The sequence below is a fragment of the Terrapene carolina genome, unplaced genomic scaffold, assembly GCF_002925995.2.
Source record: "Terrapene carolina triunguis isolate 2854851 unplaced genomic scaffold, T_m_triunguis-2.0 Scaffold231, whole genome shotgun sequence".
Taxonomy (NCBI): Eukaryota; Metazoa; Chordata; order Testudines; family Emydidae; genus Terrapene; species Terrapene triunguis.
In genome coordinates, this window is record NW_020664582.1 from 3,565,515 (window position 1) to 3,585,663 (window position 20,149).

The following is a 20,149-nucleotide window of genomic DNA, read 5'->3' on the forward strand; positions in this document are numbered from 1 at the left end:
GACCTTAAAACCTCTGAATCTAACATGGTGTTGTACCCTAACTCTCTACAGCAGGGGTTCTCAACCTTTTTCTTTCTGAGCTCCCCTTCCCCCCAACATGCTATAAAAACTCCACAGCCCACCTGTGCCACCACAACTGGTTTTCTGCATATAAAAGCCAGAGCCGGCATTAGGGGGTAGCAAGCAGGGCAATTGCCTGGGGCTCCATGCCACAGGGGCCCCCACAAAGCTACGTTTGGCTTCAGCTTTGGGCGATGGGGCTCAGGGCCCCAGACTTCAGCCCCATGCAGTGGGGCTTCGGCTTTCTGCCCTGGGCCCCAGCAAGTCTAACACTGGCCCTGCTTGGCGGATCCCCTGAAACCTGCTCGCAGCCCCCCAAGGGGGCCCCGGGCCCCTGGTTGAGAACCACTCCTCTACAGCAAAAGAACATATGAAGGCAAAACTTAGAGGTGAGGCAGCTCCATATGCTGAGCACAACCTATGGGATTATGTAAACATTTAAAGAAACACCCACAGCAGCACGTATCAAGCTGAGAAAAGAGACACTCTCAGCAATTATCTAGACCGGGGTAGGCAACCTATGGCATGCGTGCCAAAGGCGGCACGCAAGCTGATTTTCAGTGGCACTCACACTGCCCGGGTCCTGGCCACCGGTCCAGGGGCCTCTGCATTTTAATTTAATTTTAAATGAAGCTTCTTAAACATTTTAAAAATCTTATTTACTTTACATACAACAATAATTTAGTTATATATTATAGACTTATAGAAAGAGACCTTCTAAAAACATTAAAATGTATGACTGGCAAACGAAACCTTAAATTAGAGTGAATAAATGAAGACTCGGCACACCACTTCTGAAAGGTTGCCGACCCCTGATCTAGACTCTCAAGAATGAAACTGAAAGTAGGCAACGGATCTGTGAACTTGCCAAGAAAGCCAGTTCCCAGGCTACCATGACCACCTGGTTCTGGAATTATCATACCAAACAATGGCAGAGAAAACTTGGTGGTGAAAGAATAAGAGAGTAATAAAGATCGGAAGCTGGTATAAGGCATATAATTCATGTCATGAAGGAGGACCAGTGTCATGCTGGTTGCAAAGCTCTACTGAGCATTTGGCTCTCATTAAAGTGCATACCATTAAACATGTGATTTAAATTATGCACATGCTTCAAGCCATTTCACACACTTTTAGTTAGGCACATGCTTAAGTGCTTTGATGGATCAAGGTCCAAATACTGAAGTCCTTAATTATGCACTGGCATTAGTAAGAAGTTTTGTTTCCCCCAAGTAACGGCTGAGTAAAAAAGGAATAAGAATTTCAAGACTTGGCCTCAGGTAGACATGTAGTATCATGAATGGTGGGATTCAACCGGAGAAAATTTGCAAAGTTTGGTCAGCTGTATTTCATGGAGAATCCAGGAAAGGTTTCTACCAGGAAGGTGTTCAGAAGGTGGGCAAATAAATCATTTGTGCAGTAACACGACGGGGAAGAAAAGTCAGGGAGTTACATGACAGAAGCGTTGAATATTATCATTGGTTTGTTCGTTTGTTTTAAGGTTTTGCCAAAATCTGAATTTTTAAACAAAAATGTTAAGACAAATCTTTTCTCCATTTTTGCCCAGAGAGTGCTGGTTGGATTTCAGACTTTTTGAATTTGAAAGCTGTAAAAGGGGCGGGGGGAGGGGGGGATCCAAACAACAAATCAAAAGTTTTTCCCCATCCAGCCCCAAGTGAAGGAGTTAAGCAAAACTGGGGGAGATGGGAAAAAGCAGAGAGCCTTCAGACTTGGAAGGAGTTGCAAACAGGGATGCAGTTTCTTGCCATAGGTCTCTGTTAGCAAAGGAGCTCTCTCATGTGTAAAACCTCTTGAAACAGGTCTGAAAGAGTCCTTTGGACAACAGCTTTCTTTGGACCATTACAGAAGACACCAGGTCCCCAAATCTTCCTAATAAAAGGCTGCATGCCCCAGCTAACCTCAAATGAATGCCTAACCTTTGTCCAGGATATTGACAGGCTTTATACAGTTCCCTCTCAAGACAGAGCCGGTCTGTTTAATGAAGTGAACACCTACAAGATAAGTAAGTGCTCAATAGCAGTCATGACCACCCAGCGTAAATATTTGCCTTTTTAACAGTCTGCAAATCTGTGAACAATATCCATATTCCTTCCATTAAGCAGTCACCTTATTTAACCAGGGAACTCCCGAAGGTTAAACATTAACACAAAATTTCTGTCTCTCCTCAAGCTGACTGGGCCTGGAATAATGTTATCCAAGAGATCCCCACTTCTGCTGACTGATTAAATGGATACTGAAAAAGGAGTGAATTAATATGGCAACTGATTTTACGTTATAAACTCAAGCTAGGTTTGCTGAGAGTTTGGGCTGAGTTTTGAGAGAGCTTTCAGAGTAGCAGCCGTGTTAGTCTGTATCCGCAAGAAGAACAGGAGTACTTGTGGCACCTTAGTCTTGTTAGTCTCTAAGGTGCCACAAGTACTCCTGTTCTTTTTGAGAGAGCTGTGATTATTGCAGATATTAAATATTGTTGTTATTGCTGCTCTGTGTCATCGTTGTCCCCCCCCGTGCACACGCACACACACTTTGGCTTGTTTGTTTCACACCCCTGTTCTGTCTTGCTTTTTATGGTTTGATCCTGTAAAATTAAAATCAATGGGACTCTTGCATTGACTTCAGTAGGAACAGATGACTGACATTTACTATATATGTTTGTACAGTACCTAGCACACTGGGGACCAAACCTGGATGAAGTTTTTAGGTGCTACCACTATACCAGGGGTGGCCAAACCACGGCTCATGAGCCACATGGGCTCTTTTATAGTTAACGTGCAGCTACCAGACTGGAGGTGGGGGGAGCTCAGGCTTCTGCCCTGCGGTGGGGTGGTGGAGCTAGGGGCTTCTGGGCAGAAGCCCCGCGCCTGGGTAGGCACCACCCTGCGCGGCAGGGTATGCATGTTTTGCAGCTCTTGAACTTCTGAAGATTATCTTATGTGGCTCGGAGGGTCAGTAAGCTTGGCCACCCCTGCACTATATCAATCATCATCTGAACCAAATTATGATTTTAGGTGGAAGCCAAGAGAAGTCCCCATGGCGCTGATTCAGAGATGGGCTTGCATCGATATCCCGGATCTGAACACACTTGAATGTAATGAATCAGGCGCCTTCTTACCCAGAGCCAGAAACACACCTGAGTGGCTTTGGTGGAGAGTGGCTTTGAATTTGTGGTTTGTCCAAACACAGGATGTTTGCGTGCACATGGACGAAAACCAGATGAAGGAGTCTGCTTGCAACCCTGCAGCCTTAATGAACTGCAATTTGCACAGCTCATCTTGGGAGTCCGAAAATAAAAAGGGAAAGACTTAAAGAAATCAGTGGTCTGCCTGGTAAAGAAGCCAGCTGAGAAAGCAACCTTAATGCTGTCCTTGTGTGAACAGGTTCTTGGAAAGATAAAAGTCTCGCCTGCTCTATATGTTAGCAGGTTGATCAGCAAGAGATGCTTCCATATCTGTCCGCAGAACCATCAACTTGGCATTTAATGCCTTTAGACTCCCACGCATTCATTATGCAGATGAACATGGGCCACTTACTCTGCCATATCACTAAGGAAACTAGAAGAACCGCTACAGAACAGGAACAGCCTGCCAGACGTACTCCTGAGGCAGAATGTCACACAAATGTTACTTTAGCTGGCTGCCTGTAGAAGGGAATGGGAAGAATCACTGGTCTTCCAACATATCTGCTTTGCAGAAGGGATAATAGGAAGATATTGTGTGTGTCCGTCCGTCCATCCTTTCTAAGCAAGACATGGAAATGACACGTTTTTTTTAAAATGGCTCCAGTGCGGTCTCATTTTAAATAATATATAGAGCAGAAATCTCAGACTTTCCCAGTATTAATAATGTCTAGTTAACCAGTCAGTGCTCCCAGCGTACATGGCCATGCTACACATGTTGTCTACTTTGGACTGTTCTAACAAAGTATAAACGCTGGGAGGTTCGGGGGAGAGATGCTGGGCAAGTTTATTTTTCCCCTCTGGTGAAATGTTGTTTTCCAAGGTTTTCCTATAAAATCTGAGTGCCAGTACCAAGAAAAATCTTTTCTTAGTCATGAGGATTAATAGGGAAACTGAGGAGTGCTTGGATTATCCCATCTTTCCCGTCCTATTCTATTCTTGTCAATCCAAATATAGCCAAGCCCCACAGGGCAGGGGAATGGAAGATGCTCCCCAGAAAATAACACTCTTTTATAGCAGATAAAATTGATGCATTCCTCAGCCGTGGTGCCCCTGGCATTTACCCAATAATATGTGTTTATAGTATATTTAGATTCCAAACTCAGCTGTATGGGATTGCTGACCAAAACTTTCCAACAACAAAACATGGATTTAAAAAAAAAAAAAGCATGGATTAACCAGGTTGCATTAATCTTATCTTGACCCCTGGATTTCTCAGGGTGATCCCTTCTTATGTATTAAAACCAGGGAGTTAAACTGATCCCAGTTTTGACTTCTGATAGAAGTTCAGCTTTTAAGTTTCTCATCTCTTACCAGCTTGGTTAAACAAGCATGGGAGAGAACAGACTAAATACATACGCTTCCAGGAGCTCTCATTTCAAGCAGATCCCCACCACAGAGGAAAGCACCAAGATAGAAGAGTCCTTAAAATAACCTCTGAAAAGCCACACCTTTAAACAGGTGTCTCATTTGTTCGCAAGGAGCAAGAGCGAGCTATATAACTGCAGCCTAGAGCCATGCAAAAATAATAATAAACTGATTTTCACCACCAATAGGGAGGAAAGGAAGGTCATGTTTATACAGGTTTGCAATAATGCAAAGCTTTTTCATGCTCTCCTTCAAATTAGCAAAGTTTCTGCCAGAAGAGACAATGTTTTAGCCTTGCAATATGTCTGTGGGGAAGGTAAATGTTGTTATCCCTACTACACTGATGGGTAAACTGAGGCACAGCAGGAAAGTGACTTATTCCTAGCTCTGCAGCCTTGGGATAAAACTCAGATCTCCCAACCCCGTGCATTAGCCTCAAGACCCTGCACACCTTATGGGAAAGCAACATGGTGTTTACACATTTGCATAGCTCAAGAACTCACCCTGCAGACAGACATCTGGTTGGTGGTGAGGGTGCCGGTCTTGTCAGAGCAGATGACAGAGGTGCAGCCCAGCGTTTCCACTGAAGGAAGGCTCCTCACAATAGCATTCTTCTTGGCCATACGGCGCGTGCCCAACGCCAGACAAGTGGTGATGACAGCAGGGAGACCCTCAGGGATGGCAGCTACTGCCAAGGCCACCGCAATCTTGAAATAGTAGATAGCCCCACGAAACCAAGAGCCACCGTGGACCGGGTCACTGAAGTGGCTGATATTGATGACCCAGACAGCTATGCAGACCACAGAAATGACCTTGGAGAGTTGCTGGCTGAACTCATCCAGCTTTTGTTGCAATGGGGTCTTCTCTGGCTCAGTTGCAACCATCTGATTCCTGATCTTCCCAATTTCTGTGTATACCCCGGTAGCAATGACGACGCCAACAGCCTTACCAGCCGCAATATTGGTACCCTGGAAAAGAAGTCATTTGTATGTACAGAATATACAAATATTAGATCTTTGAGCTTAAAGCAGCAAATGGGTAGCTCACTGCGTAGGGAGAGCAGATGGCTTGCCAATTAGAGTACAGGATTTGGAGTCAGGACTCCTGGGTTCTTTCCTGAGACCTGTCACTGAGTTACTGTTCAATTTCTCTCCAGCCTGAACCCAATAATTCCTGTTTCCTGTGACCCCTTGACAGGCCTTTCTACTTTTGGTGATATCCCACCAAACCTAAACAGGGGTTTCTCCAGACCTATGAGTAGCTACTGAGTCTTCTGTGGTCTTCAAGATTTGTGTGGTTTGGGGCTTTTTTTGAGTTAGAAGCATCTCCAGATGCAATGCATACCCTTTATTCCTAAGGAGCATAGAAAAGTTGAAGATGCTTGGTCCAGTAGAAACTGCTAAATGAAAGGACTGCCCCCTTTCCCTCCCCACACCCCTCTCTAATGGATTTTAAGGTATAACAGTCTTGCTCCACAAATTACTTTGACCAGTTTTGTTCAGAAAGGGTAAGAGAAATTGGACCTTGAGTCAGTGACAGGTTTCAGGAAAGAACCCAGGAGTCCTGACGCCTAATCCTGTACTCTAATTGGCAGGCTACATTCTCTCCCTACACAATGAGCTACTTGCTTCCTGCTTCAGGTTCAAAAGTCGGTAACAAAACCTCATATATAAACTCCTCCAAAACTGGCAAAATGTTAAATTGTTTTAAATAACCCCTAATCTTTATAAGATGAAGCAAAACTCCATGTTGCAAATGCCTTTGAATTTTGGAGCATTCAAATTCCAGATACAAATTTTGCAACCTGAGTCCATCTCTAGTTTTGCTGTTTGAGAGTTCTTTGCACCTCACAAGTTTCAAGTTCTGCATGTTTAATCATGAATGCCTGCTACACCTCTAGTCCATGATTTCAGAAGAAAACCATAAACACAAAGGCTGAGATTTTAAAGGAGTATAAGTAGGGCCCTACCAAATTCACGGTCCAGTTAGGTCAATTTCACGGTCATAGAATTTTAAAAATCATAAATTTCATGATGTCATCTATTTAAATCTGAAATTTCACAGTGTTGTAATTGTACGGGTCCTAACTCAAAAGGGAGTTGTCGGGGGGTCACCAGGTTATTGTAGGGGGGGGGAGGGGAGATACAGTACTGCTACCCTTACTTCTGCGCTGCTGCTGGCGATGCCTTCAGAGCAGGGTGGCTGGAGAATGGTAGCTGCTGGCCAGGAGCCCAGCTCTGAAGGCAGAGTCGCTGTCAGCAGCAGTGCAGAAGTAAGGATGACATAGTATGGTATTACCACCCTTACTTCCGTTCTGCTGTCTTCAGAGCTTGAACCTTGGTCAGCAGCTGCCACTCTCCGGCCACCCACCTCTAGCTAGGCGCCCAGCCAACAGCTGCCGCTCTCCGGCCGCCCAGCTCTGAAAGCAGCGCAGAAGTAAGGGTGGCAATACTCCCTAAATAACCTTGCAACCCCCTTTTGGGTCAGGACCCCCAGTTTGAGAAATACTGGTCTCCCCCGTGAAATCTGTATAGCATAGGGTAAAAGCACACAAAAGACCAGATTTCATGGAGAGAGATCAGACTTCACAGTCCGTGACGCGTTTTTCATGGCTGTGAATTTGGTAGGGCCCTAAGTATAAGGGAGTTAGATGCCAAAACTCAGTGGGCACCAAACTCCCTTAGGCTGCTCTCTTTGAAAATCTCTGCCACAAACAAAAGTGAGAACTGCCCCAGTGAATAAGCTTTTGTGGAATATCCTTTCACTAGTCGCATGGGTTGTAATGCTGTTATGTCATCCAGTTATTCCTTTGTAAGGACTTTACATTGCAGCACAACCAAGACTCAGATGTCCCTGTCCAGTGAGTAGATGACTGGCCAACTTTTGACAATATGTAGACTGTTAAGGGTGGGATATTTTAAAAGCATTCAGCATTGGCCTAACTCTGTTCCCATTGACTTTAACAATAGCACCTTAAATTGTGTCCTTCAGTGAACAGTAATTATCCTTTATTACAATGTACTGCTCAAAAACTTATACACTTTGATACCTGCCTATGAGGTTTTTACCCTGTGGCTGTTTCTACAAGAGCCAAGAGAGGTGGCGACGGATATGAAAAAACTTACAGAGAAAAGCATGTTCTTCTTGTCCTGATTGACAGCCCTGGGGTCAGGGATCGGGTCAGTGTGTTTAATCACAGACACAGATTCACCTGTAGAGACAAAAGGAGGGAGAAAAAACATTTACAGGGTTTCCTACTGAGATTCTCAACACAGATCCAGTTCCAGCAAAGGCCTCTATTAGGGTGGATTGGAAGCTTCTGTTGGTGACAATACATAGCCTTGAAAATAGATCTTTGGCACTAGGTCATTTTGTTTGGACATTCATCAATGAGATGTTACAGCTGGCCCATTCATCTGTTCACTATGGAGAGAAGAGTTATAGGAAAATAACTAGTTTAAACTCAAGTGAAAATTACCAGAGCCAAAAAGCCGCTTAGCTAACAGCATACCCTAACAGGGTTAGGCCAACATTTTGAGCCGGAAAATGTACAGTTTGGCACCTAACTCCATATTTAGGCATCTGGACGGCCTGATACAAGTTGGCAAATTCAAGTCCCTGGTCTCACCCACCAATTGCTGCCCTCCTCATACTCCAGAGACGATAACACTGCTGTCTGAATTACTGTGGTTTGTATTGTAGTTGGATCTGGAGGCCCCGGCCCCACTGGGCTAGTCAAGGTACAGACACAGAGAAAAGTTTTTCTGGGTTCCAGACAGGTTTTAACTGCCACCAACTACCCAGTGAAGACTTCTACAGAGAAACGGTCACCAGAGCCCAAGCGTAGTGCTGGGGAATCTCAGCCAAGTTGCTTCTTGGCATGAATTGTGTGAGGAGAGAGTCAAACGGAACCGGGATTCGTATTTTGTGCACGGGCTTCGTTGGGATGGGTCTAAAGGGCTCCAAAACGAATCCTAAATGGCGGGGAGCTTCGCGACAGCAGGAAAACGTTACTCATAAGGGGGACAGCGAAGATTATACTAACTGCTTTGTATGTTGACGATATCCTGAAAAAACAAACAAAGGCTTCTAAAATTAAACCCTCTTTAGTCCAAAAACCTTCTTCTGCATCTTGTAAGGAACAGTCCTGCATTGGCATGGAGACTGGCTACATTACGATTAGTAATTATTTGCATTGCAGTAGTGCTTAGAAACCCTAGTCACGACCCAGGACCCCATTGTGCTAGGCACTGTACAAACTTAGACAAAAGATGGTTCCCTGCTCCGGGAAGCTTACAACAGCCAGTTCCAAGATTTGAAGAAAAGCCCCTCTCCTCAGGGCACAAGAATTAAAATCAGAGGCAGCAGTTCCACTTATTCAAGGACAACTCAAAGCCACAAAAGCTAATCAACGGCCTCAAGAGGAGATGGACTACCTTGTGGAACGTAATGAAAGTATCAAGAGGGCTTCTCCTGAAGGTCTTTATTTTGCGCTCTGAGCACAAAAATAATTTTGTTCCTTCGCTGCATCTCCTGTCACCTTGCAGGAGAAAGTTCAATTAGCACAAAACCACGTCTCGGGGAGACTGTGCTGGTGTCCCTGTAGATTTAATTTCTGCAATTGTTTTCCCTTCCCTTTTGCCGTATCCCAAGCTCATGAATTTTTAAAATCATGTCAAAAGGAGATTTGGAGTTTAGACTAATGGTTCATCTAAATCAGGGGTTCTCAGACTTTTGTACTGGTGACCCCTTTCACACAGCAAGCCTCTGAGTGCGACCCCCCTTATACACTAAAAACATTTTAAAAATATATTTAACACCATTATAAATGCTGGAGGCAAAGCGGGGTTTGTAGTGGAGGGTGACAGCCCGTGACCTCCCCATGTAATAAACTCGCCACCCCCTGAGGGCTCCCGACCCCCAGTTTGAGAACCCTTGATCTAAATAGAAAAGAAAGGATACTTACCATTTCCCCGTGATAGCAGTGATATAATGTTTAAAGCTAATATGTAATATTTCAAACACTTCTTTAATTCATATTTAAAAAAAAATTCCCCTCCCCTCAATGACAACATCCAATTCTAGCAAATATCACACATCTGAAATGATTAACTCTTTAATTGCTACACAACAAGATAGACATGAATCAAGCAACATTTGCTTTCAAGCCACAGTTCAGTACCTGTGTAAGACAGCCACATACCCTGTTCTGCAGTAAAATGTGTAGCCATCATTAATTGGAGGCTTGATTCTTAACAAAATCTCACACACATTCAAGATTTTGGGCACTTCCTGCCAAGACTTAGCTGTGGTCCAGTGGTCTGAACATGAGACATGGAGCCAGAATCTCCTGAATTCTAATCCCAACTCTGCCACTGATTCCCTTTCTGGGCAAGTCACGTAGTCCTAAACCAAGCAATTTTGAAAATCTCACCCCAACTCTGCTCCCACTGAATATGCTCACTCACTTCAGTGGAGCAGTCAGGCCAATGCTGAACGCATTTGAAAACCCCACCCTTAATCCCTGGTCTTAAATTGTTCGATCTGTAAAAAGGGCTGATAATAGTGCTAACCAATCAGCCTCACAGGGACATGGTACAGATTGGTTTGCCAAGTATCTGGATTAGTTGGGTGACCCCTTTGGAAAGTGTTAGAGAGAAGCTGGCCACCACAGATTCACCAGACAGGTGTGAAAATGAAAACGTTAAGAGGAGAACCTAGATTTTTCAGAACACAGAACATTTGATACAAATTTCACTGTGGGTGTGAAGGTTCTTAGAGCACCAAGCCCAACACAACCCACCTCGACCCCCACCCAGGACTCGTTCCAGTAGCAGTCGTTCGGTGCAAGACCGCCATGCTCAGAGTAACAGCACAACCCCCCACCACTGCCCGTACCTGTGAGAATCGACTGATCAACCCGTAACGTCGTGGATCTGATCTCGATGATCCGGATATCGGCTGGCACCTTGTCACCAACTAAGAGAGGGAAAGTAGAAGAGAAATGCCACAGGTTAAAAGGGTTTGGTCTGATCTGTGACTGAACTCCACCACAGTAAGGGAGATACATGAACTAACCATGGGAACTAGCAAGAGGAAGGACAGTTTATGCACAGACCTTGGACTCAGAAGAACTGTCTCTATTCCGAGCTCTGCCACAAACTTCAACAAGCCAGTTAATCTCCCTGTGCCTCAGTTTCCAATCTTTAAAATGAGGATAACATTACTTCCTGTTCCTCTATTTGGATCATAAGCTTTTCAGGGCAGGGACCATCTCTTACTACGTGTATATGCAGCACCTGGCACACTTGGGCCACAATCTTAGGGCTTGTAGACAAATCTCCCCAACTGTAACACAAACAACAGCTGCCTGTTAATTCCTTCTTTCCAAAGCTCTGGCTCTGAAGTCTACAACTTCTTGTTTCATAAAAGATAAAGAGATGCAATTAGTTGCAAACCACTTTTGGTAAAATAATGAGACCTCCACTGAAGCTGGCATTTAGTTTTTTTTTAAATGTATATTTTATTTATATATCTATATCTATATCCACACACGCCAGGCACCAGCTGAGGCTGACAAGAGGCAGCTGATGGTGTAGCAAGTTCTTTCTCCATCTCCTCCCTGTCTCCTTTCAGATCTATGGGATATTGCAGCTGTCTTCGCCATGTGCAAAGTTCAGCTTGAATATGGAGAGACACAGGGGGGTGGGATACAGGACAAGACCTGGAGAACTCACCAGGTACTGTGTGGATGAGTGAGTCCCACAGCATTTTTGGGGGGAAAAGGAAGAGAGAATCCCACCCAAGTGTAATTAACCCCTTCTGTCCCAAATAAGTTTCCTTAGTACACTATTGGGTAAGACAGAATTCTGACACCAGCCCTTCTATCCAGTGTGCTTGTGGGGAAGAGCAGACGCTGGAATACCTGAAATTGGAGTGAGTTAGTACAGTTATGAAGCCTCTTCCAGGAGCCAACAGATTGGGCTGGAGAAAGACAACCAAGAAGCTGTGGTTTGAGTGACAGTCTCTGCAGAAAAACAGAACATCCTAGTATCTCTCACCACACAGCACTACCTGGTACTGGAGCGCTTGAGCTCTCAAAGAAGCTGCTGGCAGGGCATTTGCCATAAAGGGGCCTTGTCTCTGTAGCAGGCTCCCTGGCCTAGCTCTGCCAGAGACAGGATTTATGAACCTTCAGGTCATGCTCCAAGACCAGTCATTTCTCCTTGGGCTGTTGATAAGGGGGTAGGTGGATGGTTATCAATTATTATTGGCTTCTCCTTTATTATTTGTATTCTTGCACCACCCAAGAGCGTTAGTCATGGACCAGGACCCCCTTGCGCTGTACAAACTCCTTGTGGGTGATTGGTTTTTGAGATACCTGGGTTGGGCTATCAGTATTACAGTTGGGGGATTATCTTCATTTTTGTACTTGTAATGCATAAAATAGCACTTAGTGCAACAGGCAGGTGTTCTGCAAATCTAAATCTGCTCTGTGTACACAGTTTAAATCATTGAAGTTGAAACATCTGTATGATCTAACCCTCTCCATGACAGTTACCAAGTTAGATTAAATGCAACATGTTCTCTTCCCTGGACTGCCATTAGAAACCAAGTAAAAAATGGTCTTCACCCTGTAAGTGTTTTATTGCATCAGAATAGGACTGAAAGTCATTAAGTGAACACTGGAAGGCTTTTGGTGACCAAAGAAAAAAGGGGTTCGGAGGAACCAGGAGAAGGAGTGCTCTCTGTCTCTAATGGATGAATGTCCACGTCAAAGATAAACCACCTCCAACAGTCCTCTGTTAAATCTCTCAGCAAAGGCGCCAATGACTGCATGGACCACAGACACTGAAATCCCCCTCTTAACTCTTGAGATCCCATACATAGTGATACAAATAATCCAGATACTCATATGGCCTTCATTGACACAGTACATGAGCCCCACACAAACATATTTATCCTCAGGACCCTTGGGAGGGACAGCATTACCACCCATTTTACAAATGGTGAGATTAAATGACTTCCCAAAGGTCACAAAGCTGGTCTGTGGCAGAGTCAAGAATCTCAATCCAGTTCCTTAGCCACACTCTTGGCTATAGAAACCTGAGTTGATGAACACGAATGTTCCTTTGGCACAGCTCCTAACAAAAGTCTTGGAAATAAGGGTGGCCTGGTCACCAGTTGTTTTAAACAGAAAATGACTAATCAGGTGTAATACACACTTATAATAAACTCCCATACAGGAGTGTAGGCCAGGATGGTTCAGGAGTCAACACAAGTAACTGTCTGCAGGAGGGAGAGCAGAAAGAGGTAATCAATATCCCAAATGGAGATGCACCAAACCTGATACCACTGGCCTCCTGCCACCTTCCTAGCTGTTTCAGAGCTAAGGGCCTGATCTAATGCAGATTGAAATCAATGGGAGTCTTTTCCACTGACCTGAATGGGCATTGAATCAAGACCTATTGGGTGAATGCCAGATGACATACTATACACTATTTAGTCAAGGCCTTTGGGGTGAATCTCTTAACGTTGAAGATTTATTTGGGGTAAGTCTCCCATGTGTGGCTTCTTACTAGCCCTCTTGTGTCTGCCACCCCGGCTGGGATACCTTAGGAGAACAGGTTCTGTCACAAGGTTTTGAGCTATTTCTGCTGCAAAGAACCATGTGCACAACATCTCAGAGTATGTTGGATTTTCTACTTTTGGTCCTTGGTGGAATCCAGAGGTACAAAAGACTGAGAAAGCCGATAGTCTGGCTCTCTGTGGGTCCTGAACAGCAGGGCAAAGAGGCGGCAAAGGCAGCATCCTCTATGTGCGTGCAGTTACTATAAGATAGAGGAGAACGTATGACAGTTGCATGAGGAAGCCAACAAATTTCTGTTTTCTGAAGGTCTAGTTCTGATCCCCTAATGCCAGTTACAGTCCCCATAAGGATGTTCAAAGAAAGAATGAGCATTAGTAGCAAAAGAAAATCTCCAAACTAAGAGGAACTCCCGCTAGCCGTGGTGCTAGTCATGTGAAGGTGGCACAAGGGGACTTCTGATAGCCAATTCATTCATAGTCAGCTGCTAGGAGTTCCGCAGCCTTTCCGGACGCTTACACAAAAATTACCCATTTGTATACTCATGTACCTGATTCATCTCGAGATAACCGCCCTCCAAAAATCTTGTAGCTTGTCTACCTACCATTTTTGTGCTACTAGGTCTATATTGGTTTAGAAACTGATGCCATTAAAACAGTGCTACCATCTAGTGTGGACATGGTTATAGCTGTATAAAGTTGTTGTAGACTTGTACAGCTTATTCCCCTAAACGTATAGGAATAAGCTATCTCAGGAGAAGCACCTTTATACAGGTATAACTGTCCCCACACTAGAGGCATTTGTACTGCTTTAATTATAATTCATATTAAAATCTCCCCCTACCTGAAAAGCGTTACATTGGTATAAAAACTATGTATAGATCAGGCCTTTGATGTCAGTTACACCCAAGTTTGTTGCGAAGTGCCAGCCCAAAGGAAGGATGCAGTACATGATAGAACACCCACTGCAAGGGGACAGAAGATAAAGTGTGTGGTCCTACTTTAAAAACGGTCCTTCCTACACCCTCTTAAGTTGCTTTTCCTGCTGTATCCCTCTCTTCCAGCCCCCCAGGGTGTAAGTTACTCCATTTGACTCCTTTCTCATCTGGACAACACAGTAATTAGTTTCTTCAGGAAATACGGAGGTTAAAAGTCCTTGGTCACAAGTAAGTAACCCCACATTACACAACAACTGACCCTTGGCCTCCTACATTTATTTAACCACTAGACATTCAAGTGGAGCAGGAGCACTGATAAAAATCTCTCCAGACCTTCAGCTGGGGTAGATTGCTGTGAACCTGGTCCTCTCATTCTAGAACCCTGTACACAGAGTGCACCTCCCAGTGAGGGGACCTTCATGCTCCTTGCCTCTAGGTATGAATATGCATTTCCTAACGACCAGGCAGCGCCACAGCTATTTCTATATCCCTGAATCAAAGAAAGCAAGATAATGAGAACCGAAACCCCCCTCGGCGAGAGATTTTATTCACACACATACAGCATCCATATAGATGGACCATCTTTAAGATGTACCAAAGTGCTCTACTCCCCTTACACGAAAGGGTCATCTATTTGTGAGATGTAATCTACTGCCAGCTGTGGGGACTAAAATCTATTAGCAGGATCTGAAGAGAACAGGTACATCTATACTATGGTGATTGGAGCGCGATAGATCCCTGAGAGCTGGGGTCAAAGCTCACGCCATGAGCATCAGGGCTGACCTTGCTGGACCTGCCTTGAGTGCTGAGAAAGAACTGAAATCTTTAAAGCTTCTGAGGTTGCCAATGGTGCCAATCGCCGGGTGGGAACTGAACTAGCTTCACGAAGACAGGATCAGTGCAACCTGCCTAGCGAGTTTTTTCCACTGGGTTGGTAACAGTTAAGGCTCATTCAGATGAGAGATTTATAACTAGCTTATTTATTTAAACACACAAACTTTCTTCTCCCCGTGCTAGCAAGGGGCTGTTTTGCTTCCAGGCATCAACTGTCCTTAGACAGCTACTAAATAGAAGCTAATCATTACCAAATCAAAGGCTGCAGGTTTCCACTGCGGTGAAGGCCAAAGGAAAAAAGTTTGTCTGAAGCCAATGAACGGACGTGGCTCGGGCACAAGAAAAATGGGAACAACATTGGCACCAAGTGGTCAGAATTGGTTAGTAAATCTCACAAGGGACATTGCCTCTCTCTGCAGTGCTCAGCAAAAAGTCTTGTGGCCAGGGCTGGCTCAAGCCAATCTTTGATTTTGTACTTCAGCAGCTCCCAGAAACTCCAGCTGAGAGACCGGGGTCGCGCTGTGGTAGGTACTTACGTAAACGTAGTAGACAGTAGGTACTGATTTTAGTGGGACTTGTAGAATAAGGTATTACTCAGCATGAACAACAGTAGCAGGATGAGGGTCATTGTCAACAGCAGGGGCAATGAATCGCCTTATCTAACATGTTGCCAGTTATCACTTTGCTGTTGTTATAAGGTACTTATATGGCCCTGATCACCACAGCACCTGAAGACCTCACAATCTTTAATGTATTTATTCCTCGTAATGCCATGATCCTCACTTTACAGATGGGGAACTGAGCCACAGAGAGACTAAGTGACTTGCCCAAGGTCACACAGGAAGTCTGTGGTGGAGCAGGGATTTGAACTCTGACCTCCTAGGCTAGTGCCCTAACCACAGGGATATCCTGGCTCTCTGCACCAGTATTCATGTTAATTTCTAACATGAACTTTAACACCCCTCTCCTCCACCACCCCCAAAAGAGACAGGCGATTACCATACTTAGCCTGGAAGAGAAGAGCTGAGGCCAGCTTTAAGAAATCTGCTACGAAGGCAAACCAAAATGCCATATTTAATGTTATTTTAACAAATTATTTAATTTGTTCTTCATTTTACCCACCAGGCAATGATTTTAATGGACCCAAACCCTCCACTAAGCTACTTTACCCCCTCCTCAGGGAGCAATTTGCTCTCTCGTATGCTCCTGATCAGCTAACTCTGGCCAGTGAGTGCTGGAGGCAGAGCCCGGGCTCCTCCCATTTCCCCACCCACAGGGCTGCAGAACAGGGAGTTTCTGGCGCATAGCCCCTGCTCTACCTGCTGTCGCTGGAGTCACAATCCAAAAAGGGAAATCAGGGGGTGGTTACCTCCTCCCCACTCCCCCCTGGGCCAAGGAAGGGCTGTGACAACGGCTCACCATGATGAGCTGATAGTTACAGTTTAATGTTCCACGGTCATGGCAAAAATATGAGAGAGAGAGAATCATTCTAAGCTATCAAAGCATTATTTTCCATTTTAAAATTGACAGTCATTCCATTATCGATTTGGGGTTTTTCCTCCTTGGTAGATCCCAAGCTTTAAAAAAAAACAACAACAAATCTTTAAAAAAAAGAAGTCAATTAATTACACACAGTTTGCATTAATCTCAGTCTTCCAACCTCCCACCCATCTGTCCTCCATACATTACACCCAACCTCTCTCTTTCTGACACACACACACACACACACACACACGGTTACTCACTCAGGGATAGAATCACCTCATTAACAGGGCGTGCAGATGCCTGGAAAACTTAGCCAAAGCCAATGGAATTCACTACTGCAGGAGGTCAGAGCATTAAATATGGTGGCATGGATTAGAATCAAAAGCAGAATGCACCGTTTTACTTGCTAAATTGGGGTAATCAAATATCACCTTTCAGGGCATTAGCTAATTGCAACAGGGGTCAAGAGGGAATTTCTCTCTCACACATACCCTTCCCCCTTCCCCCATATCCTAGCACAGCATTGAATAACTGGTCAGGTAACTATGTTTTTCACTTTTCCCTCCTCAACCATCACATAAATGCCACTGCCAATGGAAAAAATACGGAGTTTGGTCCTAGGGAGCATATACATATGTTCCCCTTTAGATGTGCAAATGTGTCAGCGACCAGAGTCTAAGGGTGTGTGTCATTTTACACAGCAGTGTCAATCATGCCCCCGCAGGCCCTAAAGTTATAGAAGCTGGCGCTCATGTTGGATTCACACACTCCTGTATTTGCAATCCGACAGCGTACTTGCTAGGTATTAGAATTTGCTAAGTCTGTCTCAGTTAAATCATGAATCCCCAGACAACGGCTCAGCTGTTTCTCCACTACTTTTGATGTTGATGGTGTAATTAAAACAAACAAAATTAAAAAAGTCAGCAGCTCAGATGCATGCAATAAGCGTTTGATTTGGGGGGCAGGGAGGCTGGAGGAGGTATCATGAAGATGTTTAACTAACTGCCCTATATCGTTAGAGGGGAAGGGAGTTGCTAGCAGGCTGAAAGGCTGGTGGAAGGCAGGCAGGCAGGCACAGGGAGTTTAGGGCAGTGATAAAACAATAATTTGTATTGCAGTAGCAGCTACAAGGTCCCAATTAGGGATCAGGGCACCATTGTGCCAGGCACGTAAACAAGCATAATACAAAAGATCTCCTTGTCCAGAGAGTGGACGGTCCAATGGACCCTGATTTCATTTCTCTTTGTTGTTTATTTCAAGGTCTCTTTCTGAAATTCTTGTTCAAGAAAAAGCAGCTTAATTCTTTTTCTTCCAGCGCAGGGGTGGGTCAGTGCTCCTCCTGGGGGCAAAGGAGGAGACAGACCGAGACAGGGCCCAAGCTGAGCAGCTGCCCACTTTCAGCACCAAGTACGTTAATGACTTCCGCTCGAGTCAGCATTCTCCTAAAATCCCACAGAGACAGCCAGACCACACGGCTCGGGAGCCTAACCGGGCAGGCCTGGCCAGGACGTTTTCCCCCGGTGGAAAAATCCTTGAGTTGTTTGGCCTGCGAGAGCTGCATTTTACAATTTGTTCTTTTCGAGGAAGACGCGAGAGCATCTTGGCCAGCCAATCCCCACGGGCTCACTTTGCCCACACAGAAAGGGAGCTTTGTGGAGCTGAAAAACTGCCCTGACCTGTTTTCCCCAAAGGACCGCCCCAGAAAACCAGATTGGATGAGCGGAGCCTACAAAGAGGAACCCTTTACTCATTGCACGTGTCCCTGATGCCCTGTTCTCTCCCACCCACACAGAGAATACAGAGGAGACCCCTGAACACCATCTAGACAACAATCTATGTCTTCAGACCTAGCAGAATCAGACCTCACCTGCCATGTGACCAAATCTGAGTTCTTTATTCATACACAGTTCAAAGACAGTTTGTGCTAACCTCAGGCCAGAGCCCCTGCTGGCATTCATCGACATAGCTGCACTCTGGAGTTATGCCAATTTACACCATCTGAGGAGCTGGCCCATGATCATCTCCTTTATCCTCTGTGCATTATTTTTAGATATATCTATCTTCCAGATGAAGTACAACAGGAAGACTTAAAGAATTGGATTAGTGCACAAGGAACCGCAGCATTTTTCCACTAGCAAGTCCACGAAGTCGAGAAGACCAGAGGAGTCTGAGGGATTTGGAGGCTTAAGGTGGGTTTTTTTTTTTTTTTTTTTTTTTTAAAGTGCTGGCTAATTGAAATGTGCCATTTTGGGGAGGGGTGTGGTTTAGCAAACCCTGAACTTTAATCAATATAAAGAATATCATAGTGAGCCTGAAGAACAAATGCTTTTTATTTAATCCTCCAACAGAGCCTTCAATATTGAAAGGTAAAGAACACAATCCTACAATGAGTCCTAATAAATATAGGGCTAGATTCTGGCTGGCTCTGCTCAGAGGAGTAGGGGACAGGAAGGATTAAAGGACTGGACTGGACTGAGACCCAGAAAACCTGGGTTGTATTCCTGCCTCTGCCACATACTGGCTGTGTGACCTTTGGGGGTCTCTCTGTGCCTCAGTTTCTGCATCCATAGAATGGGGATAGTACAAGGGACGCAGCGAGGATGAACTCACTGATCTTTGTGATGCCCCTGAAGGCCAATAAATACATAGGTAGCTCAATGCGGTTGGAATATAGCTACAAATAAGAGGAGGGACAGGAGGATAAGCCATAGGATGAAGTACACAAATGCAGATGGAGGCTACCCAAACCCAGATCCAAAAGCACAAGTCTCCCCAGTGCTCGCAAGCCAATGCTTTCCCCTCAGCCTCTCTCGCCCCTGCACTACTTGTCTTCCATGAATAACAAACCAAAATTACCAAGGATTCCAGCCCACACAGACGGAACAAATAATATTTCCCAAGACATTAAAAGCCCAGCTCATGTAAATGTTACACTTGCATTGTCTGCACATTTGTAAGAAGGTACTGAGGGGTGCTGTGGCCTGGTCTTTCGTCTCAGTGTTGTTGGGTGGCAGGTGTGAACATGAGAACGGCCATACTGGGTCAGACCAAAGGTCCATCTAGCCCAGTATCCTGTCTTCTGACAGCGGCCAATGCTAGGTGCCCCAGAGGGAATGAACAGAACAGGTAATCATCAAGTGATCCATCCCCTGTCGCCCATTCCCAGCTTCTGGCAAACAGAGGTTAGGGACAGCATCCCTGCCCATCCTGGCTAATAGCCATTGATGGACCTATCCTCCATGAACTTTTCTAGTTCTTTTTTGAACCCTATTAAAGTCTTGGCCTTCCCAACATCATCTGACAAGGAGTTCCACAGGTTAACTGTGCATTGTGTGGAAAAAATACTTCCTTTTATTTGTTTTAAATCTGTTGCCTATTAATTTCATTCGGTGACTCCTAGTTCTTGCGTTATGAGGAGGAGTAAATAACACTTCATTTACTTTCTCCACACCAGCCTGGATTTTATAGACCTCTATCATATCCCCCCTTAATAGTCTCTTTTCCAAGCTGAAAAGTCCCAGTCTTATTAATCTCTCCTCATATGGAAGCCGTTTCATACCCCTAATAATTTTTGTTGCCCTTCTCTGTACCTTTTCCAATTCCAATGCATCTTTTTTGAGATGGGGCGACCACATCTGCACGCAGCATTCAAGATGTGGGTGTACCATGGATTTATATAGAGGCAACA

At 44.8% G+C, this 20,149-nt stretch overlaps 1 protein-coding gene across 3 annotated transcripts in view; it reads right to left on the reverse strand.

The window, feature by feature from the left end:
• ATP2A3 (ATPase sarcoplasmic/endoplasmic reticulum Ca2+ transporting 3) overlaps positions 1-20,149 on the reverse strand; it is a 133,769-nt gene that overhangs the window by 54,126 nt on the left and 59,494 nt on the right. For all 3 annotated transcript variants that reach the window (XM_026656435.2, XM_026656434.2, XM_026656433.2), the window contains exons 6-8: positions 10,517-10,597; positions 7,744-7,829; positions 5,122-5,586 (exon numbers count right to left, since the gene is read on the reverse strand). In XM_026656435.2, the coding sequence (XP_026512220.1) occupies positions 5,122-5,586; positions 7,744-7,829; positions 10,517-10,597 (632 nt within the window). The remainder of the gene's footprint in view (positions 1-5,121; positions 5,587-7,743; positions 7,830-10,516; positions 10,598-20,149) is intronic.